Below are 23,391 nucleotides of genomic sequence, written 5' to 3'. Positions count from 1 at the left end.
CCCCTCAGTACCACCACTCATCACACACACACACACACAACACACACACACACACACACACACACACACACACGGAGTTCTCACATCCCAGACCCCATAGTAGCACAGCTAATAACACACACACACTCCTTTTTTCTCTTTCCCTGTCACTTTTACAACCAAAAATGTCCATAGATTTCCAGATACTGGTAAGGGTGACTGACGTGTCAACTCTGACTGAGAACTTGTTTCAGGATTTTCGTTTTTGAAAGTTTTCCCAGTTTTAGGGCACTTTTTGTTGAGGTGGAGTGGGGGTGTGGTTGCTAAATCTGGTTTGAGCATGGTCAGAAGGTGCACAGGCACAGGGTCAGCCTGGGGTGTGACAAATCTGATCCATATTAGTGTATTTCCACCTCACACTTGCTGCATAAGTATCACTTAGGATTGTCAGGGGTCAGGGTACACATGGGCTCCATTTCTCACCCAGTTAACATGCTTGCAGTTAGGGGCATAAGTGACCAAGGGAAAAGATCATTGTGGTGAGACTCACACTGTCCCCACAGTGTGAATGTGGCATCACTGACACAGTCAGAAATTCGGGACATCATCCTGGGGATGGAGATCTCAGCGCCATCACAGCAGCGGCAGCAGATCGCTGAGATTGAGAAGCAGACGAAGGAACAGTCGCAGCTCACTGCAACCCAGACTCGCACTGTCAACAAGCATGGCGACGAAATAATCACCTCCACCACTAGCAACTACGAGACCCAGACTTTCTCTTCTAAGACTGAATGGAGGGTCAGGTAGTGCATAGGGCAAGACGGGTGGGGATGGGAAGGCCTGCTGGTGCCGCATGAAGTGCTTGAGTTGAAAAATGCCAACATTCCCTGCCTGTTGTTAGGGCCATCTCTGCTGCCAACCTGCACCTAAGGACCAATCACATCTATGTTTCATCTGATGACATCAAGGAGACTGGGTACACCTATATCCTTCCCAAGAATGTGCTTAAGAAGTTTATCTGCATATCTGACCTTCGGGCCCAAGTGAGTATGTTTGTCCATCTAGGCCACAGTGTGTGCTAAGCATTTATGAGCCTAAAACTCACCTGAGATTTCCTGGAACTGGAGGTGATGGTTTTGAAATTCATGGATGAGTAAAGTATATGTAAGGATAGCCGAAACAGGGAGGAAGGTTTTGGCCCCCACCAGATACCAAAGCATTATAAAGCTATGGCAATTGAGAGGAGGATGTGTGATTGGCCTAGAAGTTATTGGAAAGAAGTATCATATAGTCAGAAACAGATTCATGTGTATACAGTAAATCAGGTGTATCACTTGAGGATTCCACTCCATCTGTGGGATGAAGTGTGTTTTATGACATTGAAATAATCAGCAAAGGGAGACTTGATCCCTACTCCATAGCACTTAGAGAAGCAAATCCAGGTGGAATGAAAATCTGGATGTGAAATACTAAACACTAGTTATTAGAAGAAAGTATTTATTGTCTTAGTGATGGAATAATCTTAAATAAGATATACAGCACAAAACCATCATCAAAATGATTAACTTGTGTGTGACAAAGAGTACCACAAAAGACAAAAACAGGAAGAAATAAAAGATAACTAGAAGATTGGGCAAAGAAGGTAGTTTTGAAGAGAAACCGAGGGTGGAAAAAGTGCTGCGGAGTGCTGGGTTTAAAGATGTGCACTGCTTGTTGAATGCCTGATCTGTGTGCTCATGTGCTCATTTGTTTATGGATACTGTGCTTAAATACTTAAATAATCAACTGGGGAATGTGTGAGCAATGCCGATTCCTGGACCCCACTCAAGATTCTGATGTGATTAAGTCTGAGATGAGGTCCATGTTTAACATTTTGAATAAGTACTCCCAGGCTTTTTTGATGTAGGAGATTCTGGCCACATTTTGGGGAACTCTGACCTTGTTCCTGGAGAAGGGAATTAAGCTGGTTCTAAGAATCTCTTTGGTTTCTGACCCCCTTGTCTCCAGATTGCAGGATACCTGTATGGGGTGAGCCCACCAGATAACCCCCAGGTGAAGGAGATCCGCTGCATCGTGATGGTACCACAGTGGGGCACTCACCAGACTGTGCACCTGCCTGGCCAGCTGCCCCAGCATGAGTACCTCAAGGTTAGTGGAGGAAGTGGGAGAGCTGCGGCATCCTGCTCTCAGGGTGGTGGAGGGAAGGCAGAGGTTTTACTCTCATGGGTGGGATTTCTGGGCCCTAAAGAGCTTTCCACTACTCTTCCTATAGGAGATGGAACCCTTAGGTTGGATCCATACTCAGCCCAACGAGTCTCCCCAGCTGTCACCCCAGGATGTCACCACCCATGCTAAGATCATGGCTGACAACCCATCTTGGGATGGCGAGAAGACCATTATCATCACCTGCAGGTGGGCTTGAGCCCCCTTGGGAGGAAGGGTGATGGGAGGCATTGTGGGCCAGGGCCCAGAATGGTGGCCTGAGCTCTGACTCTGTCCTCATTTCTCTTCCAGCTTCACACCAGGCTCCTGCACCCTGACAGCCTACAAGCTGACCCCCAGTGGCTATGAATGGGGCCGCCAGAACACAGACAAGGGCAACAACCCCAAAGGCTACCTACCCTCGCACTACGAGAGGGTCCAGATGCTATTGTCAGACCGTTTCCTTGGCTTCTTTATGGTCCCTGCCCAGTCCTCATGGAACTACAACTTCATGGGTGCGTGGGGCAGGGTGTGGGCTGAGGGCAGGGGTGCACAGGAAAGTGGGGATGAGGTTAGGCCACCGCCCTTAGCACTTGGGCCCAGATTCTGGTTTAGAGATGGCCCAGGGACCCAGGCTGGGTGAGGCAGGTGGACCTTGCCAACGTTGGCCTCTTCCTTCTCCTCCAAGGTGTCCGGCATGATCCCAACATGAAGTACGAGCTGCAGCTGGCAAATCCCAAAGAGTTCTACCACGAGGTGCACCGGCCCTCCCACTTCCTCAACTTCGCTCTCCTGCAGGAGGGCGAGGTCTACTCTGCGGACCGAGAGGACCTCTATGCGTAGTCGTCTCCTCACCTCTTGCTCCAGCCTTCTGGTCAAGGCTAGAGCCTGTGGCCCCACAGACAAGCTGGTGACATTCAGCAGCTTGGCCCCTTCTTCTCTCTTCTGTGCTTGTGATGTTGTTGACCTCCTGGTGACTTGTAATTGTGAAAAAGTATAATAATAAATTTTGTATAAATAGGAGGTTTTGAAGCTTTTTTTCCCCTGAGCTCAGATTCTGGATGTAGGGATGGCAGAAGCCAGACATGTTCTCTGCAAGCTGCTGGACTGAGCCTTGAGTCCCCCTGTTTGGAGCTGTGGGGATAAATATCCTCTAAGCTCAGTGAGCTGAAGGGAAGTTGGGCTTTCACACCCCTGCTGCTATGACCACATTTGCCAGTTTTACCCCAAATACTTGTAAACGCTCACCGCTTTTCAGCATCTCTTGGAGCAGTCACTATTTTGAGTGTAGAAGCTCCTGGCTTGTTCTCTGTAGCTGCAGAGCCCAGCTTAGCCCCTTAAGCTTTGTGTCACTCTCAGCCTGTCCTGGAAATAGGCACACGGCTGGACAGTTGGCTGCCGCTGGCTGAGGTCAGTGACAGCCCGCCTACCTCTCACCTCTGGGCTGGAGAGTTGGCAGCCAAGTCAGGCCCCATGACTCTAGACACAGGGGTGGAGCCTGGTGTGGACACTGGGGAGGGCTTGACGAAAGTGACCACTTACAGCCCTGGGCCTCAGCTCCTGGACGCCTGGCTGGAATGTCCTACTTCCTGTGACCTTGGGGGCTTTAACAGGGCCCTGAGACTCTTACAGCCTTTTCCCTGAATCGCTCCTCCCTTGTCGCTTCTACCCCGCCCTCTACTGTCCTAAGCCGCTTCCTGGGCCAGGACTGATTGGCTTTTTCCTGCCTCAGTTGGGGGAGGAGGGTGTCGCAGCCCTGGTCGCCTTCGGGGGACATGGAGCCCAGAAGGGCGGCGCCTGGGGCGCATGGCTCCGGGCCTCGGGTGGCCGCGGGATCGGGGACGGCCGCGGAGCTCGTGTACCACCTAGCGGGGGCCCTGGGCGCTGAGCTGCAGGAGCTGGCGCGCCGCTTCGGGCCGGAGGCCGCAGCCGGACTCGTTCCGCTGGTGGTGCAGGCGCTGGAGCTCCTGGAAAAGGCTGCCGTGGGGCCCGCCCCGGACTCGGTAAGTCATGGCGCCCTTCCCCAGCCGCCCGCCTGGGCCAGCGGGGGCTGGCCTAACAGCGCGGCCTTCCCAGCTGCAGGTATCCGCACAGCAGGCGGAACTCGAGCTGCGGCGGCTGCGAGAGGAGAACGAGCGCCTCCGCAGAGAGCTGCGCTCTGGACCACAGGGTGAGTGCGGGCTTGCAGGGCTCCGTGGTCGGGGCGGCGCAGGGCTCCCCCTCTCGCGGGCCCGCCGCTGAGAACGCCCCTTCCTCAGAGGAGCGCGCTCTGCTGCGGCAGCTCAAGGAGGTGACCGACCGCCAGCGGGACGAACTCCGGGCGTACAACCGCGACCTGCTGCAGCGAAGCCAGGAGACCGAGGCGGTGAGGGCGGGGCGGGGCGACGTGCCGGGGGCGGGACCCTGCCGGCCCTCAGGTGCCCCGCCCACCAGCCCCTTGGCTCCGCCCACAGTTGCAGGAGCAGCTGCAGCGCCTCCTGCTGGTGAATGCGGAGTTGCGGCAGAAATTGGCCGCGGTACAAACCCAGCTACGCGCTGCGCGGGACCGCGAGAGCGAACGAGAGCAGCGGCGCGAAGCGGCCGTGGAGCCGCCTCCAGAACCGGTTCAGGGCCAGGCCGCTGGACCCGAGTGCGAGCAGAGGCGGGAGTCCGAGCGGGCGACCGCGGGCACAAGAGCCCCGGGGACCCCCGAGGACCCGGTGAGTGCCCTATGAGGGAACGGTCCGGCTCTCGGTGGGCACTCGGGAAAGTTTTGCCGTACTGCGTGGCAGGGCCAACAGGCTAGCTAGAAGGTGGTTACGAGTGTGCGCCACCAGCCGGCCTCCTCCCCTACTCAGCCAGAGCCCCGGCCTGGCACCCATGGTAGCGCCCTGGCCTCCCAAGGCTCCCTGCCCAACCGAGGTGCCCACTGCCCAAGGCGTCCCTGTCCAACCTAGGCGCCACTGACCAAGCCTGTCCTTCCACAGGCGGATGCCCCGCTGCCGCCAGGGCTCCCCGCCAAGGCAGGGCAGTGCGGCTTCAGTCGAGAGGAGGTTCAGCAGATCCTTCAGGAGCGGAATGAGCTCAAAGCCAACTTGTTCCTGCTGAAGGAGGAGCTGGCCTACTTCCAGCGGTGAGGGCGCCAGGCAGGGCCCAGAGGCTCGGGGGCGCCAGGCGCACCTGTTCCCTGGCCTCGGTTCACCCGCCTCATTCTTTGAGTGGTTGATACATCTATGGTGTCGTGTGCCAGGCACCATGCTGGGCACTGGAGGACGGGAGTCACATAGTCCCTGCCCTCCTGGATCTTCTTTCATACCGGGGAGGGCCAGTGCTGAGGGTCAGCAGCAGCGGCTGTCAAGGAAGTACTCCCAGGAGGGGTGACACCTAAGCTTAGGGGCAGAGGGGTTAGCAAGGCAGAGTGTTCCCAAAAGGGGAAACAACATGCACAGGTACTTGAGTCTAGACCTATTCTTAGTATCCCCACTGCTTTGTCTCTGCCCTTCCTCCTCCTCTGTAGGGAGCTGCTGACAGCCCACCGGGTCCCTGGGCTTCTGCTCGGAGCCATGAAGGTAGCTGTCAAGAAGCAGCGGAAGAAGATCAAGGCCAAAATGTTAGGGACTCCAGAGGAAGCAGAGAGCAGGTAAGTCCCGGCCTCCATTCCCACTGAGCCTGGTCACCTTCTGAACCCATTGCCTCAGACTGCGCTTGTCACCTAGCTTAGCCACCTCTGGAACCTGCTAACCTGGCCTGGTCACCCCCCCGCCCACCCACAAGCCTGCCGTGCTGAGCCCACCGCCTTCTCGCTGGGTCACGGCTGCTCCCGCCTGCCCTGCTCGCTGCGCATCCTGACTCTGCTTCTCCACAGTCGGTTTCAGTTTCTTTGGTTTCTTGTCTTGGCTGCATCTGCTTGTTCCCAGGCAGGTGAAGGTAAGGCTGTAGCTGCAGGCCCTGTCCACGGCCTGCCATGTATCTGGCTAGAAAATGAAAGCCCTAAGATGTCCTCTGTCTCCCCAGATTTCCCTTCTCTCCAGTTTCTTTTTTAACTTTTTATTTTATGTCGGCGTATCGTGGATTAACAGTGTTGCGTGACAGTTTCAGGCGCACAGCAGAGTGATCCAGTTTCCTTCACTCCAGCTTTGCGGGCCCCAAAGTCGCTCTGTCCTCCCCTTCCTGCTCCTGGGGGCTGCACAGAAGGCTGAACGTAGTGGACTCCCCTTGGCCCTCAGGGCCTTGATAAAGGACCCTCACGTCTCCTCTCCTCTCTTTGCTCTTCTCCGCCTCAGTGACGATGATGATGGCTCATGGCTCCTGCTCTCCAGCGATAAGGGAGACCATTCTGAACCCCCAGCCCCTGAGTCCAGAATACGGAGTTTGTATGTTGAGGAAGGGAAGGACAAATGTGGTGGGGGTGGAGGGTGGAGGGGCCCACCTTCCCTCCTGCTGCCCTAAGCGAGCAGCATGCCCGTACCCTCCTGCTCCCCTGGTGGCCCCTTTACCGTCCCCTGCCTCGTGCTGCCCTTTCTTGCTCTGGGTCCCCTTTTTGCAGCACCCCCTGCTCCCCTCAGCCCCTGTACTTGACCTCCCTGGCAGCCAGGCTCAAAGCACCTCTTGGCTTTCCCCCCAGCTTTGGCCAGTGGTATCGGGGTGAAACAGAGGCCCCTGGGACTGAGACCAGCAGTGTGGCTCCCAGCCAGCTACAGGGAGGAGAGGAGACCCCGCAGCTACCCCACCTGGAACCAGTGGGCAGCCCGACAGCCCCCAACTCCTGACGGGTCCTGCTGTGCTCTCAATGAACATCTTTGTCTGGGGTCTCAGCTGCCCCAGAGGCCTGACTTTGGAGTCTGTCTGTAGTTGGATGTGTGACCTCAAAGGACCAGGCTCCCTCCTTCCCTGCCCTCCTCCCTGGCTCTTCTCTAATCCTGGTCCGAGTCTGATAGGAGCTCAGCCTACTTTCTTTCCTATCAGTTCAGTTCAGTCGCTCAGTGGTGACTGACTCTTTGCAACCCCATGGACTGCAGCACACCAGGCCTCTCTGTCCATCCTGGAGTTTACTCAAATTCATGTCCATCGAGTCATGGACATGTCCAAACTCATGTCCATCCTGGAATTTACTCAAACTCATGTCCATTGAGTCATGGACATGTCCAAACTCATGTCCATCCCGGAGTTTACTCAAACTCATGTCCATATCAATAACCTCAGATATGCAGATGATACCACCCTTATGGCAGAAAGTGAAGAGGAACTAAAGAGCCTCTTGATGAAAGTGAAAGTGGAGACTGAAAAAGTTGGCTTAAAGCTCAACATTCAGAAAATGAAGATCATGGCATCTGGTTCCATCACTTCATGGGAAATAGATGGGAAACAGTGGAAACAGTGTCAGACTTTATTTTTGGGGGTTCCAAAATCACTGCAGATGGTGACTGCAGCCATGAAATTAAAAGACGCTTACTCCTTGGAAGAAAAGTTATGACAAACCTAGACAGCATGTTGAAAAGCAGAGACATTACTTTGCCAAAAAAGGTCCATCTAGTCAAGGCTATGGTTTTTCCAGTAGTCATGTATGGATGTGAGAGTTGGACTGTGAAGAAAGCTGAGTGCCGAAGAATTGATGCTTTTGAACTGTGGTGTTGGAGAAGACTCTTGAGAGTCCCTTGGACTGCAAGGAGATCCAACCAGTCCATTCTGAAGGAGATCAGTCCTGGGATTTCTTTGGAGGGAATGATGCTAAAGCTGAAGCTCCAGTACTTTGGCTACCTCATGCGAATAGTTGACTCATTGGAAAAGACTCTGATGCTGGGAGGGATTGGGGGCAGGAGGAGAAGGGGACGACAGAGGATGAGATGGCTGGATGGCATTACTGACTTGATGGATGTGAGTCTGAGTGAACTCCGGGAGTTGGTGATGGACAGGGAGGCCTGGTGTGCTGCGATTCATGGGGTTGAAAAGAGTCGGACATGACTAAGCAACTGAACTGAACTGATGTCCATTGAGTCGGTGATGCCATCCAACCATCTCATCCTCTCTCGTCCCCTTCTCCTGCCTTCAATCTTTTGCAGTATCAGGGTCTTTTCCAATGAGTCAGTTCTTCCCATCAGGTGGCCAAATTATTGGAGTTTCAACTTCAGCATCAGTCCTTCCAATGAATATTCAGGAATGATTTCCCTTAGGATGGACTGGTTGGATCTCCTTGCAGTCCAAGGGACTCTCACGAGTCTTCTCCAACACCACAGTTCAAAAGCATCAATTCTTTATAGTCCAAGTCTCACATCCATATATGACTACTGGAAAAACCATAGCTTTGACTAGATGGCCCTTTGTTGGCAAAGCAATGTCTCTGCTTTTTAATATGCTGTCCTTTCTATATCTCTGTGCCAAGCCTTGGGGGCCAGATAAAAGTGCCGCTTCTCTGAGCTTCAGTTTCCCCATCTGTGAAACGGAGAGCTGACTGCCCTCCTCCCAGGTGTTTGTACAGATGGCCTAAGCTATTGGAATAAAGCAACTGCCTGTGATAGCCAGAAACGGCTCCACGTCTGTCTGCCGGTGATCCCCCCTGCCCAGCTCTGCCAGGATGGCCCCTTGGCTGTCGCTGGTGGGGAGGCCTTCTCCCTTCTCCCACTTTCCTTGGGGAATGTGACCTAACAGATTCCCATGTCTCACCCGCTCGCCTGTCCTGGGATCTGGGACTTACAGCCTCATCTTCCTGCCTGCTCCGGATTCAGACCAGCCCAGAAGCCTCCACTCAGCCCTCACCATTGGCCTTCCCTTTCCTTTCACTATTCTGGTGTCTGCGTCTCAGCGCCTGCCCACTGTCTCAGGGAGGTGCCTCATGGCAGCCCGCCCCTCTAGCCTGGTTTCCTCAGGAAAAGCCTGGGGAGGAAGCAGGAAGGGGGTTGGGCGCTGTGGGGGCCAGACTGACCCAAGCCCTCCCGCTGCACTGGCCGCCATGGGGCCGGGGCTGCTGTTCCCTCTGCTGCTGCTCGGGGCTCTGGGGGCCCCGGGGTCTGAGCTGGATGCCGGGGGGCGGCACGTCTGCAAGGCCAGCAGGTGGGTCTTATGGGAGTCTGATGAGGGGGGAGGAGGACATGAGGAAAGAGGGGCTGAAGCGGGAGGGGCTCGGGGACAGCCTGGAAGGCAGTGGGGTGGCCAGGGACAGAGCGGAAAGGGTTTGCGGACGTGGGGCTGTGAACCTTGGCCAGGCCTACCAGATGGGGCTGAGGCCAGCGACAGTGATCCACCTGCAGGGCCAGGCTGCCCCCCGGCTGACCCCTCTCTGCCCCACAGCCCCTCTGCTGAGCTCCAGTGCTGCCCAGGCTGGAGGCAGAAAGATCAAGAATGCACCATCCGTGAGTAGCGAGGATGGTCCCACCCGCCCCACCCCACCCGCCACTGGAGGAGAAAGGAGGACAGAGCCCAGTGACCCTTCCTTCCTACCCACCCTGGGGTCTGTTTGTCCTCCTGAGCCCTTGTGCCAGGGTCCCTCCTGTGACCCAACCCCCCAGCCCCAAGGAAACAGCCCTTGAGGGAGGCAAGGGCAGCGGGAGCCAGTGAGAGGGACAGAGTGTCCCCTGGCCGCACCCCTGTCCTTCCAACCTGGGTGGGGTGTTTTTCAGCCATCTGCGAGGGGCTGGACGCCTGCCGGGAAGACGAAGTATGTGTGAAACCAGGCCTCTGTCGATGCAAACCTGGATTCTTCGGAGCCCAGTGCAACTCCCGTGAGTCCTGAGTGTCTCCTGAAGGTTGAAGGCGCCGGGCAGGACTGGGGGAGAGGGGAGGTGAAGCAGGTAGCAAAGTAATCTTACAAGAGCAGGGCCAGAGTCCCTCCAAGCTTCGCTGAGGAAACTGAGGTCAGGAGACAGGAAGTGACGCACTCCCGGGGATGCCCTGAGTCATCTGGTTTCTATGCCATCCTTTAAGTCCTCCCACAGGTTCATTTCTGGGCTGTTCATCTTCCCTTTCAACTTCCTGAAAGATGCTGGAGATCCCGGTTAACTGCAAAGTGAATGTGCTGTCTCGTACACCTTATGCGAGTCTGGAGGGTGCCTGGAGTGTCTACCTTCTCTGGCACAAAGAGGGACTTGGCAAAGTGGTTGGTGGGCAGTTTAGCCAGAGGGCAGCCAGCCGCCAGGGGATGGGGTTGAGAGGAGACGCTGGGGGTGTGTGGCTTCTTCCATGACCCCAAGGGCAGCCTCCAGGCCTGGATAGACACAGTTGCGGGGGAGAACCCAAAGAGAGGGAGGAGGGGCCCCATGCAGGCCCACCCACTTCAGTGTGGCTCTGGACAGGCCCCTTTTCCACTCTTAAGTGTGTTCTGGAATGTGGAAGTGGGAGGCTAGGCCAGTGCTAACTGAGCCTTGTGGTTCAGAGTTGGGGGCAGGAAGTGAGCTGTGCCCCAGGGGGACAGGCTGGCCCCAGCTCCTGGAGGGTGGGCCGGCTCCCCCCCAATACACACTTCCTTGTGCCAGGGCCCCTCCTGGCACACAAGGGGGCGCGCAGAGAGCATCCGTGCCCGGCTTGAGCCCGCTGACCCTCTTCCGTTCCCCCCTGCCCTGCCGCAGGCTGCCCGGGCCAGTACTGGGGTCCCGACTGCAGGGAGGTCTGTGCCTGCCACCCGCACGGCCAGTGCGAACCGGCCACCGGCGTGTGCCACTGCCAACCCGACCGCTGGGGCGACCGCTGCGAGTTCCCGTGCGCCTGCGGTCCCCACGGCCGCTGCAACCCCGAGACCGGCGCGTGCCGCTGCGATCCCGGCTGGTGGTCGCCCACGTGCCGCCGCCCGTGCCAGTGCAACCCCGCGGCGGCGCGGTGCGATCAGGCCACCGGCTCCTGCCTGTGCGAGCCAGGCTGGTGGGGCCGCCGCTGCAGCTTCCGCTGCGCCTGCCACGGCTCGCCGTGCGCGCAGGAGTCGGGCCGCTGCGCCTGCCGGCCGGGCTGGTGGGGCCCCGAGTGCCGGGAGCCGTGCGAATGCGTGCGCGGCCGCTGCAGCGCCGCCTCCGGCCAGTGCACCTGCCCGCCCGGCTTCCGTGGCGTGCGCTGCGAGCTGCCCTGCCCCGCCGGCCGGTACGGGCTCCAGTGCCGCGACAGGTGAGCCAGGGTGAGAGGGAGGGAGGAGGGCGTGCGAAGGAGCAGGAGAGAACGAGAGGGGCAGGCGGGGGCACTGGGAGAGACCTGCGCAGAAACAGACAAGGGTGGGGTGAAAGGGGGCAAAGAGACCCTCGATGCCCCTAAGTCCAGCCTCGCCCACCACTTTCATCTGGGTACAGTCGAATAAAATACTCCTAGCAAGTCGTAGAAGCAGGACAAAAGAAACACAACGAATCACATAGCAAAAGGGCTATTGCAGGGTCTCTCTGTCACTCAGGGTCTTTCAAACTTTGACCAGGTCCGCCCACTGTAAGAAACGTTCTACATTCTATCATGTATGTATTCAGTTCAGTTCAGTCGCTCAGTCGTGTCCGACTCTTTTGCGACCCCACAGACTGCAGCAGGCCAGGCCTCCCTGTACATCGCCAACTCCCAGAGCTTGCTCAAACTCATGTCCATGGAGTCAGTGATGCCATCTAACCATCTCATCCTCTGCCATCCCCTTTTCCTGCCTTCACTCTTCCCCAGCATCAGGGTCTTTTCCAATGAGTCAGTTCTTCGCATCAGGTGGCCCAGGTCTTGGAGCTTCAGCTTCAGCCTCAGTCTTTCCAATGAATATTCAGGACTGAATATTCCTTTAGGATTGAATATTCAGGACTGAATATTCCTTTAGGATTGAATATTCAGGACTGAATATTTCCTTTAGAATTGAAGGACTCTCAAGAGTCTTCTCCAACACCACAATTCAGAAGCATCAATTCTTTGGTTCTCAGCTTTCTTTCTGGTCCGTTTATTTCTTTATTTATACACATGATATACATATATATCATACATGTATATGATGGGCTGTATATTAACTGAAGTAAAAAATTAAGCTGACAACACACACATGCACGCATATATATACACCCAAATGTTTTCTGTTCTCTCTTTTTAAATTCTGGTCAGGATCTGTTAAATTGATTTTATGAACTCCTCTTCTCCCACTAACGAGTCTGATCCATGTGCATGATCCCAGATAATTAAGTCTCTGGAGGGAGAAAGTTCAAATAAGGATGAAGGTGATATTAAGATAAGATAAGCCTTACTGGAAAAGTTGTTAAAAGAGTAGATCCTAAGAGTTCTCGTCACAAGGAGAAAAAAAAAAATAACACTTTGGTTTTTGGTTTCCATATGAGATGATGGGTGTTAACTAGACTTTTCCTGGTAACCATTTCACACTATATATATGAGGTCATTATGCCTCACACTTTGAATTCCTAATAGTGCTTTATGTCAATGATAACCCAGTAAACCTTAAAAAAAATCTAAAGATAAAATGCTAGTGGTAAAACAGGCGCCTGATGCATTTTTAAATGCACAAAATAGGAGAGGAGCTAAGCTAGTGAGGCCTGTTCACGCCAGACCTCTGAGGTGGCAAGGGTGGAAGGGAGGAAGGGGAAAGGGGAAGACTGGGAAAGGGGAAGGAAGGAGACCCTGGGAAGAGGGGAGGCAGAGGTTGGGACGGTAACTTGGTTTTCCTGGCTGGGCTGGGAACTCCTGGGGACCCTGGGATCCAGGGAAGGCTGGGGCTCAGAATGGGGGGGGGGGTGGGTTTAGGAAAGGGCTGGAATCCTACTAGAGCCTCAGAGATAGTCTGTCCAGCCTCTTTGTTGTACAACATGGGGAAACTGAGGCTCAAACCTGCCCGAATGGCCCTGCTGGAACCAAGATGCTCTCTAGACCCTGGAGGCCTGGGTGGCTGCGACATCCGTCCGCCTCCCAGGGCTCCCTGAACTCCTTCTCTTCCCAGCTGTGGCCAGTGCAAGCAGAATAAGCCATGCTCTGCAGACACAGGCAGCTGCGAGGCCTGCGAGCCAGGCTGGAATGGGACCCAGTGCCACCAGCCCTGCCCTCCTGGCACCTTTGGGGAGAACTGCAGGCAGCAGTGCCCCCACTGCCGGCTTGGAGAGGCCTGTCAGCCAGACACTGGGCACTGTCAGCACTGTGAGCCTGGCTGGCGGGGGCCCAGGTGAGGGGCCAGCCTGCTCAGGGAGGGGTATACCTTCTAGATGCTTGCTCCAGCTGCTCCCTCTCGGAGAGCTGCCCCCTCTTCCAAGCATATAGTCACACAGCCCCATGGGGCCCACCTTTGGGTGAGAACTGAGGCAGGAGACATGGGTGATGATGTGGCCCCGGGCAGGCCCTCCACTGCTCAGGCTTCCCGCCCTTATCTCCCTCCAGGGATCTGTAGTCTGTCTCCTATTGGGTCTGGCCTCGGATTCAAGGCCCTGCTTGTACCTGAGCTTCACTGCTGAATGAGTAGACGCTTGGGCCCCTGAATCTAGACGTGTGGGGGAATAAGGGCGGGGCCCTCGCGGGGGCGGTCAGGCTGGCCTTGTTCTCCATTCTGAGTCTCCTCTCACCTCAGGTGCGAAGACCCCTGCCTGATTGGCACCTTTGGGGAAGCTTGTGGCTCCACCTGCCCCACCTGTGTCCAGGGGACCTGTGATGCTGTGACTGGGGAGTGTGTCTGCAACGCCGGCTACTGGGGGCCCAGGTGAGGACTGGGAGGAGGAGGGGCCTAGGTCAGGCCTCTGTGCAGTCTGCTCCCTAAACTTCCCTGCCTGGGCTTCTCCACCGCCCACCCAGCATACTCATAACTAGGAAGGTGTTCCTCTGGTTGTGGAATTCCTCTGGTAATCCTCTGCATCTTCCAAAGGGGGCTCAGTAGCAGAAGTAGAACCAGCTCAGTCGTGTCCGACTCTGTGTGACCCCATGGACTGTATGTAGCCTGCCAGACCCCTCTGTCCATGGGATTTCCCAGGCAAGAACACTGGAGCAGGTTGCCATTCCCGTCTCCAAGGGGTCTTCCCAGCCCAGGGATGGAACCCGCATCTCCTGCACCTCCTGCCTTGGCAGCGGATCCTTTGCCACTGAGCCACCTGGGAATGTCAGCATCGCCAATGTCAGGTTCTCCCACCTGTGGGACAGAAGAGAGAATTAACTGGCAGAGATTTCATTTTACAGAGAGGACCCAGGCCCAGAGAGTTAGGGCGGGGCTGGGCCTTGCCCAGACCTCCAACCCCGAGGAAGTCTGGATTCCACTGGCATCTTGCTTATTTCAATGATAGTGCCAAGTGGACATGGAGTGAAGATTGTGAGAGGTGGACCCTGCCTGAGGCTTGCACCCTGGGGGGCCTGGGAGCCAGGGGGCAGTTTGTGGATGGTCTCTCTGGAAGATGGACTTAGGGGCTAAGGGATTCTTATAAACACTGCCAGGGGTGGGGTGCTTAGAATGTGGCTCAAAGGTCAGAGGAGTCCCCTGGGCATGCTTCAGGGGAAGTCTGTGTGGCAGGGGGTGGGGAGCAGTGCCCAGAAATCTACCTTCTCCTGCCCACCTCCATGCCTTCTCAGCCAGCCTCCCGCTTATCTCCCCTGTCCCCCCCAAAGCTGCAATACTTCGTGTCCATCTGGCTTCCATGGAAACAACTGCTCTGTTCCCTGCGAATGTCCAGAGGGAAGCTGCGACCCTGTCTCTGGGGCCTGCCAGCTGGGTAAGCTGGAACAAAAAGTACAGGGTGAAGTAGCTGGGGGAAGGGTGGCCTTTTTTTTTTTTTTTGGCTGTACTGCATGATATGTGGGACCTTAGTTCCCTAACCAGGGATCGAAACCGCGCTCCATGCAGTGGAAGCTGGGAGTCTTAACCACTGGTCTGCCAGGGAAGTCATGAAAGAATGGCCCTTGACACAGGCTCTGGGACTTCCTTACTTGCTAGAAAGGCTAAGCCCACTTCAGAGATGCTCTCTCTATCTGAAATCTGTATGGGTGCTTTGAAGCCCCCCAAACACATGACAGAGCCCTGGCCCCTGAGAAAACAAGCTAGCACCAGGTACACAGGGCTGGACACTGAGGTGTCTCATCAGGCCTGAGAATTGGGGCAAGAGTTTGTGGAACAGGCCGTGGACCATCAGGAAGGGACAGACCAGCAGGGAGGCTGCCTGGAGGAGGGGGCCTCCAAGCTGAGCTGAGTCTACATCTCTCAGAGGAGGGGGAGGGCCCCACAGGTGGGAGATTCTGAGGAGAAGGCAATGCAGAGCTAGAGATGAGACGTGATGTGCGGGAGACAAGAAGGCCCCGAATATGTGTCCGTCCCCCGCCCTCCCTAGGATCTCATAGTCAGGACGCCGCCCTCATCGCGGGCATCCTCGTACCTCTGCTGCTGCTCCTGCTGGCCATCACCTGCTGTGCCTGCTGCTGCTGGGCTGCCCGGCTGGACCCCAAGGACAGGTGAACTCAGGCCCCTGTCTTCCCAACACCACAGCTCAGGCCATGGGTGGAAGCAAGGTGGTATCTATGGTTTCCTTTCTGGGATGGAAATAGGCTGATCTTGTCACACATGTAGGTCAGAGGTAATGAGGTAGCTGGCCATGGCTGTGGCCTGGAGACACCACTTCAGCCACCTGCCCTCCTCAGATGCTTCCAGGGGTGGAGGGTGTGGGGGAGCAGGCACCAGGCTGGCAGAAGGCAGAAGCAGCAAGATAGCTCTGGGTGGGGAGGCAAAGAGATGTGAAGGGAGAGCGCCGTGAAAGCCTGTGCAAGGGTTCAGCAGAGAGCGTGGTTTTCCGAGAAAAGGAGAGGCAAGGAGGGATTGAGGCCTGGGGGCTGCTGCGGGGAACACTGTTCACACAAGAGCTTTGTTCCTTTATGAAACCTCTTCGTACTTCTCGGCCCCTTGGAAGCTCAGAGCAGTGTGGACAGAGGTTTTGAGCAAGGCACTCGGGGGCAGGAGATTTACCTTCTCAATTCCCAGGACACAGACCCAAGGTGACCCTGCTAGTCACTGGCCCGCATGAAGCCCATGCTGTTTTCTGGACTCCGTTTTGTCTGGTGTGCTGTTGGTTCACTCACTGCCCCTTGAGCATGTCCCTCTTGTCTGTGGGGGCGTCATCAGAGCCCAGACCTAGGAGGCCCTACCCTGGGGACCTAGTTCTCGGGGAAAAGGAGAAGCTCCTCACTCGGGAACCAGGACGTGTGCACAGTCTGTCTGAGGAATGGCAATGAGTGAAGCAGTCGCTTCCAGCTTGGGGGTGGGGACAAGGGTGGGCTTCCCGGAGGTGGTGTCACTTCCAGAAAGATCAGTGAGCTGGGGCTCAGCAAGGATGATAATCACACAGCACTGCATTTGGGGGCAGCCCTCTGTGTAGCTGGTGCTATGCTGGGTCCTGGAAAAAAAGCTCTGATAGATAGGAGCTGTTGTCCCCATTTTACAGATGAGGAAGTTGAGGCCCAGAGAGGCTAAATCAGAGCCAGATTGGCCACCTTGTGACTCTGGAGCCATGCTGGCCTCTGGGTCAGGCCTGAATCTCGGGGTCGATATTATATATATACATACATCTGCATATCTCAGTTTGGATTTTACTCTGTAGTCACAGAGAGTGATTGAGGTAGACATAGTCACTTTGTCACTTGAACCACGGAGTCAGAATGGTCCTGGGCCTTTTCTCCTGCCCTAGTCAGGGCTTTCCCACACTGACCACTCTCCCTTGCCCTCAGGCCAGTGAGAGATGGAACCGCCATGTCCAGGATGAAGCTGCAGGTCTGGGAGGCCCTGACCTCCAGCCTGGGCTCTGCGCTGCCCTGTGGTTCCCTGAGCAGCCACAAGCTTCCCTGGGTGACAGGTAAGTGGGTGCTGAAGGTCAGGGGTTGCCAAGGGACAAGGCGTCCCCTCGGGTGCTGCACTTGACCTGGAGCCCATCCCCTGCAGTCTCGCACCACGACCCGGAGATTCCCTTCAACCACAGCTTCATCGAGCCGCCCTCTGCCGGCTGGGCTTCAGACGACTCCTTCTCTTCGGATTCCGAGTCCGGAGAAGAGGATGAGGGTCCTGCCTACTGCGTACCACCCCAAGAAGGTAGCCCCCAAACAGCCCCCCCACGCCCTGAGCCAGCCTGCTCATCACACCCTCTTGTTTATTCCTTCAGCAGACATGTAGCAGGCGCCCACTCTGTGCCCATCACGGTTCTTGGCTGTGGGGTGCAGTCAAGAACAAGAGCGATGCCTGCCCTGCCCAAGCTTATAGTCTACGAGACAGCGGGTGGTAGGACAAAGTGATACATGCTTTCACGGGGGACATGCGAGTAGGGGCTCGTAATCCAGCATGTCAGGGGTGACAGGGGTCAGAGACGATGTCTCTGTGTTCATGGTATTGGAGTTGAATCTTGTAGAATCAGTAGGAGTTAGCCCAGGGACAGGGAGAAATGGCAATGACATTTCAGGAAGAGGGAGCAGTGTACACAAAAGGCAGTAAGTAAGAAGGACATGGCCACGTGGCACTGAAAGAGTTTTAGCGAGGTTGGAGTGCGGTATTATCACAGAGTTGGGGAGAACAGTGAGAAGAGGGTAGCGGCGGTAGTCTCTGCCTGAATAGCCCTTTCCCCTGGCCCTCTGCATCCTCACCCTCTCCCTTGCTCCATTTTGGGGGCCTCCCAAAAGATGCTGAGCTGGGTAAGGTGGCCTGGGGAGCCCAGCCCAGCTTCAGTCAAGCACTTCTGTCTCCTCTCCAGGGATGGTCTCTGCGGCCCCAGCGGAATCCTCAGAGGCCAGCCTGGCTGGAGGTCCCTTCCCTCCCCCTGAGGACGCCTCCACACCGTTTGCCATCCCGCGCACTTCCAGCCTCGCCAGGGCCAAGCGGCCATCAGTCTCCTTTGCTGAAGGCACCAAGTTTGCACCGCAGAGTCGCCGAGGCTCCGGGGAGCTCTCCAGCCCGCTCCGAAAGCCCAAGAGGCTCTCCCGGGGGACCCAGCCAGGTCCTGAAAGCCAGGAGATTGAGGAGCCCACAGGCCCACAAGTGGAAACAGATGGGGCCCCTCCTGGCACTGCCAGCCCCAGGGATTCAGCTGCTGGTCGCCGCCGGCTCCCACTTGGTGGCCGGACAGTGGCTGAGCGTGTGGAAGCCATCGAGGGCAGCGTCCAGGAGAGCTCAGGCTCTGTCAGCACAATCTATATGTTGGCAGGGACACCGCGGGGACCTGAGGGCCCTGTCCGGTCTGTCCTCCGCCGTTTTGGTAGCTTCCAGAGAGGCCAGGCAGAACCCAAGGTCAAGAGTGCCATCCCCAAGCCTCCACGTCGGGCCCTGAGTCGGAACAGGGGCAGCCCCAGGCTGGACTCTGGCTCTGCCCATCAGAGCCCCAGCTCAGCCATGAAGGAGGAGCTGACTGGGGCCTTGGAGTCTGCAGGGACTGGGTCAGAGGAGGGTGCCAGGAGCCTGGGGGGCGGCATCAAGAGCTCAGGGGGTGGCCAGGAGGTGGCCCCTGAGGATGGTCCCCTAGGACAGGATCCCCAGAAGGTGGCTGATGAGGAAGGGCAGGAGGAGCCCCAGTATGAAAATGTTGTACCCATCTCTGGGCCACCGGACCCCTGAGGATCTTGAATTTCGTGAGTGGGAAGATGGTGGATGGGGCTTAGGCCTCAGATTGCCCCGATCAGATTGTGTTTTGTGCTGAGAAAATATCCCAGGGCCAGAAAGACATGCCCCCTTGCGCTTTCACCAGGAAATGTCAGTGCTGGAGGCCAGCTGGCTCTGGGTCCTAGCCAAGCTCTGGGAGTGGGTCTGGAAGGCCTGGGCAGAGACCCCACCGGATGGGGTCAGGAAGAGGGAAGAGATGACTGCAGGGACTTTTTTCTCTGTTGTCCTGGGCTCTGTTTAGTCCCAGTCTCTTCTTTCCTTCATTTGCAAAACATTTTTCTGAAATGGGAAACAACCTAACTGTTGGATGATAAAAAATTAAAGAGATATTCCTTATGAAAGGTTCCTAAACAACCAACTAAATCAGGTTGTGTAAGAATATGGGAGCTTGTTCATGCTATCCTGTTACATGTAAATCATGTTTCCTTTTTATAAATTTCATTCCTTTTGGCCTCAGAATACATGTTTAGAATTCTTCCATTTTGTGTTTATTTTGTGACTGGTTTACAGACTTAAAAGACATGAGGGGGACTTCCCTGGTGGTCCAGTGGTTAAGAATCTACCTTGCAATGCAGGGGACTTGGGTTCCATTCCTGGTCAGAGACCTATGAGGCCCCACGTGCTGCAGAGCAACGAAGCCCACGGACCACAACTAAAGAGCCCGAGCGCAGCAGCTACTGAAGCCTGCCCACTCTGGGTCCCACGCGCTGCTACTAAGGCCCGACATAACCGAGTACCTAACTACTTTTAAAGAAATGAAAAAGATGGACGTGCGTAAAAAGCATTTGAAAGAAAGGGATCACACGGCATTTTTCTCTGGAAGAGGAGAGTGCGGCAGATTATTTTCTTAAATTTACACATAATTTGCAAATTTCCTACATTCTTTATTTTTCTCACTAGGTTGAATTTTTTTTTAATTATAACAAGCAATGTTGTTTGTTAACAATAAAAAGGACTGGGCTTCCCTAGTACCATTGCTCAGTGGTAAAGAATCTGCCTGCAAAGGCAGGAGACACGAGTTCAGTCACTGATCTGGGAAGATGCCACAGCTCCTGAAGCCCAGGTGCCCTAGAGCCTGTGCTCCACGACGAGGGAGGCAGCACAATGAGAAGCGTGCGCACAGCCCCTGGAGAGAAGCCCCTGCTCACCACCGCCAGAGAGACGCCTGTGCGGCAATGAAGACCTAGCCCAGCCGCAATAAATAGAAGCTTAGAAATGAACAAAAGCACTAACATTATAGACGTGTCTAGAGTGAAAATCAGATTTCCCTTCTCCTCAAGGGATTCTGTGGGATGAGGGAGGGGCCAGACTTAATTTGCATGGAATGCCTGTGGGTCTAGTCCTGAATTATTTCCTCACATACTCGCATTACCGAGACAGGAAATAAAGATCAAACCCCTCTGTCCCAGTGTGTAGAGAAGCTCATGAACAGTTTAGATGCTTCCTTTCAGATGTTTTTCTGCGCGCATGAGAAGAGCGTCTCATTCTGCAGTTTGCTATTTTACTTAACAATGTATCCTGGCTATCTTTTGATGTTAGTTAATATAAAACTACCTCTTTTTATAAAAACTTGGATTCCACCATGGGGAAATAACACAGGTTGTTTAAGCCATCCCCTACCTATGGGGATGTGGGTTGTTTCTAATTATTTTGATCCAATAAATGATTCAGTAGCCAACTCGGTCTGTATTTCTTTCTGTATCAGTGCTACTTTTTTATAGAAGAGATTCCTAGAAGTGGAATTGCTGGGTTATGGGGTAAGAATATTAAATATTTGAGTATTTACTCCAAATGGCCCCCCAAAAAGAATGGCTTTGTGTTCTCATAAATTATATTGGTATCTGTTTCCCCACACCCAATCTGATAGGTTAGAGGTGGCATCTCATTATTATTTTAGCACACACAAAAAAATCTCTAAAGCAATAATATGTTAAAGCTTCTTAAAAAGTCAAACTCTTTGTACAGATAAGTGTTTTGTTTTTGTGAGGTTTTTTTTCTTTTGGCCATGCCATGCAGCTTGTGGGTTAGTTCCCCAACCAGGGACTGAACCTGTGAAAGCACACAGTCCTAACCACGGAACCACCAGGGAATTCCCCAGATAAAAGTTTTTCCTTAGAGGTTTTTTGTTAGAGGTTTTGTTAGAGGTTAGAGGTTTTTAACTCAAAAAAATGATATTTTGATATGAATGATATAAAAACCATTATCATTCATGCAGCCAATGTTCATAGCAGCACTATTTATAATATCCAGGGCATGGAAGCAACATAAGTATCCATCAACAGATGAATGGATAAAGATATGTCTACATACACAATGAAATACTACTCAGCCATAAGAAAGAAGGAAGTGTTGCCATTTGCAGCAACATGGATGGACCTAGAGAGCATCATACTAAGTAAGTCAGAGACAAATACATGAGATTGCTTTATATGCTGAATCTAAAAAAACGATACAAATGAACTTACCTACTAAACAGAAATAGACTCACAGACATAAAAAACAAAATTATGGTTACCAAAGGAGAGGGAGGGAGGAATAAATTAGGAGTATGGGATTAACATATATAAAATGTTCAGTTCAGCTCAGTCGTAGCTGACTCTTTGCGACCCCATGAACTGCAGCATGCCAGGCCTCCCTGTCCATCACCAACTCCTGGAGTTCACCCAAACTCACGTGCATCAAGTCGGTGATGCCATGCAGCCATCTCATCCTCTGTTGTCCCCTTCTCCTCCTGCCCCCAATCCCTCCCAGCATCAGAGTCTCTTCCAATGAGTCAACTCTTCACATGAGATGGCCAAAGTATTGGAGTTTCAGCTTTAGCATCAGTCCTTCCAAAGAACACCCAAGACTGATCTCCTTTAGAATGGACTGGTTGGATCTCCTTGCAGTCCAAGGGGCTTTCAGGAGTCTTCTCCAACACCACAGTTCAAAAGCATCAATTCTTCGGCGCTCAGCCTTCTTCATAGTCCAACTTTCACATCCATACATGACTACTGGAAAAACAATAGCCTTGACTAGACGGACCTTTGTTGGCAAAGTAATGTCTCTGCTTTTGAATATGTTATCTAGGTTGGTCATAGCTTTCCTTCCAAGGAGTAGCATCTTTTAATTTCATGGCTGCAGTCACCATCTGCAGTGATTTTGGGACCCCCAAAAATAAAGTCTGACACTGTTTCCCTATCTATTTCCCATGAAGTGATGGGACCAGATGCCATGATCTTCATTTTCTGAATGTTGAGTTTTAAGCCAACTTTTTCACTCTCCTCTTTCACTTTCATCAAGAGGCTTTTTAATTCCTCTTCACTTTCTGCCATAAGGGTGGTGTCATCCACATATCTGAGGTTATTGATATTTCTCCCAGCAATCTTGATTCCAGCTTGTGCTTCTTCCAGCCCAGCATTTCTCATAATGTACTCTGCATATAAGTTAAATAAGCAGGGTGACAATATACAGCCTTGACGTACTCCTTTTCCTATTTGGAACCAGTCTGTTGTTCCATGTCCAGTAGATAATAAACAAGGACCTATTATACAGCACAGGGAACTATATTCAATATCTTGTAATAAACTACAGTGAGAAAGATATAACTGTAATAAACCACAATGAAAAATATATAACTCCATATATACATATATAGAGCTTCCTAGTGGCCCAGTAGTTAGGGCTTCATGCTTCTACTGCACGGGGCATGGGTTTGATCCTTGGTTAAGGAACTAAGATCCCACATGCTTTGCTCCGTGACTCAAAAAAAAAAAAAAATATATATATATATATATATATATATATAATGGAATCACTAAAAAAATGAAAAAAAATAGTATCATTAAAATGTGAATTTCAAAAAAAAATGTGTGAATTTCTGGGACTTGCCTGGTGGTCCAGTGGTTGAGACTTCACCTTCCAAGGCAGGGGGTGTGGGTTTGATCCTTGCTCGGGGAGCCAAGATCCCACATGCTTTGGGGCCAAAACATAAAACGGAAGCAATACTGTAACAGATTCAATTGTTGTTTAGTCACTCAGTCGTGTCCCACTCTCTGCGACCCCATGGACTGTAGCCCACCAGGTTCCTCTGTCCATGGGATTCTCTAGGCAAGAACACTGGAGTCGGTTGTCATTTCCTTCTCCAAGAAAGACTTTAAAAATGGCCCACATTAGAAAAACTTTAGAGTGAATCTCTATGATTATTCTAAGACCAAACTTCTTTTCATATCTTTATCAGTTATTAGTATTTTTTTCTATAGATGATTTGGTTATATTCTTTTCCTAATTTTCAATTGAGATGTTCATCTTTTCCTCATTGATTTATAAGTGACTTTATATCAAGGATATTAATTCTTTGTCCAGTTTGTGACTGGTCTTTTAATGCTGTTTACAGTTTCTTTCTCCTTTTCCCTACAGAAATTAAAATTTTAAATTTAGACAAGTCTTTTTCTTTTTGACTTCTGGGTTTAATGTCATGTGTAATGGAAAGATGGAAGAGCCTTTTCTACCTTAAAATCAGTAAAATCATCTTCTACATTTTTTTTAGTACTTTAGTGGTTTTATTTATGAGTTTTTAATTGAAGTATAGTTGATGTACAATGTTTTATGTTACACATGTACACTATAGTGACTCACAATTTTTAAATTGTAATTATAAAATATTGGCTATATTCCCGGTGTTGAGTAACATATCCTTGTAGCTTATTTTAGGTATAATA

General features: G+C 53.1%; 3 protein-coding genes across 5 annotated transcripts in view; all 3 read left to right on the top strand.

The window, feature by feature from the left end:
- Positions 1 to 3,204, top strand: part of PRPF8 (pre-mRNA processing factor 8) — a 30,686-nt gene extending 27,482 nt beyond the window's left edge. For both annotated transcript variants that reach the window (XM_004012545.6, XM_060395315.1), the window contains exons 38-43: positions 543 to 782; positions 881 to 1,022; positions 1,987 to 2,127; positions 2,252 to 2,391; positions 2,494 to 2,696; positions 2,870 to 3,204. In XM_004012545.6, coding sequence (XP_004012594.1) covers positions 543 to 782; positions 881 to 1,022; positions 1,987 to 2,127; positions 2,252 to 2,391; positions 2,494 to 2,696; positions 2,870 to 3,024 — 1,021 coding nt within the window. In that variant the 3' untranslated portion in view covers positions 3,025 to 3,204. The remainder of the gene's footprint in view (positions 1 to 542; positions 783 to 880; positions 1,023 to 1,986; positions 2,128 to 2,251; positions 2,392 to 2,493; positions 2,697 to 2,869) is intronic.
- A 691-nt stretch (positions 3,205 to 3,895) lies between these two features.
- RILP (Rab interacting lysosomal protein) lies at positions 3,896 to 8,682 on the top strand. Its single transcript, XM_027975145.3, has 9 exons — positions 3,896 to 4,184; positions 4,258 to 4,351; positions 4,440 to 4,546; positions 4,635 to 4,880; positions 5,148 to 5,293; positions 5,678 to 5,800; positions 6,444 to 6,533; positions 6,785 to 6,871; positions 6,903 to 8,682. Exons 1-9 carry the CDS (start codon positions 3,957 to 3,959, stop codon positions 7,009 to 7,011), a joined length of 1,230 nt encoding a protein of 409 aa, XP_027830946.1. The 5' UTR covers positions 3,896 to 3,956; the 3' UTR covers positions 7,012 to 8,682.
- Positions 8,683 to 9,071: 389 nt separating this feature from the next.
- SCARF1 (scavenger receptor class F member 1) lies at positions 9,072 to 20,369 on the top strand. 2 transcript variants are annotated; one of them, XM_042255489.2, is made up of 11 exons: positions 9,072 to 9,207; positions 9,445 to 9,506; positions 9,774 to 9,875; positions 10,719 to 11,244; positions 13,037 to 13,255; positions 13,655 to 13,783; positions 14,677 to 14,780; positions 15,393 to 15,513; positions 16,780 to 16,904; positions 17,028 to 17,137; positions 17,790 to 20,369. In XM_042255489.2, the coding sequence occupies exons 1-11, from the start codon at positions 9,107 to 9,109 to the stop codon at positions 18,360 to 18,362; spliced, it is 2,172 nt and encodes a 723-aa protein (XP_042111423.1). In that variant the 5' UTR covers positions 9,072 to 9,106; the 3' UTR covers positions 18,363 to 20,369. The 2 variants fall into 2 exon arrangements, with proteins under 2 accessions (XP_042111423.1, XP_027830947.2); XM_027975146.2 differs by having other exon boundaries at positions 16,991 to 17,137.
- The last annotated feature ends 3,022 nt before the right edge of the window (positions 20,370 to 23,391 follow it).

Source organism: Ovis aries, chromosome 11, assembly GCF_016772045.2.
Source record: "Ovis aries strain OAR_USU_Benz2616 breed Rambouillet chromosome 11, ARS-UI_Ramb_v3.0, whole genome shotgun sequence".
In the NCBI taxonomy this organism is placed as follows: domain Eukaryota; kingdom Metazoa; phylum Chordata; class Mammalia; order Artiodactyla; family Bovidae; genus Ovis; species Ovis aries.
This window is presented reverse-complemented; position numbering and strand designations above follow the sequence as displayed.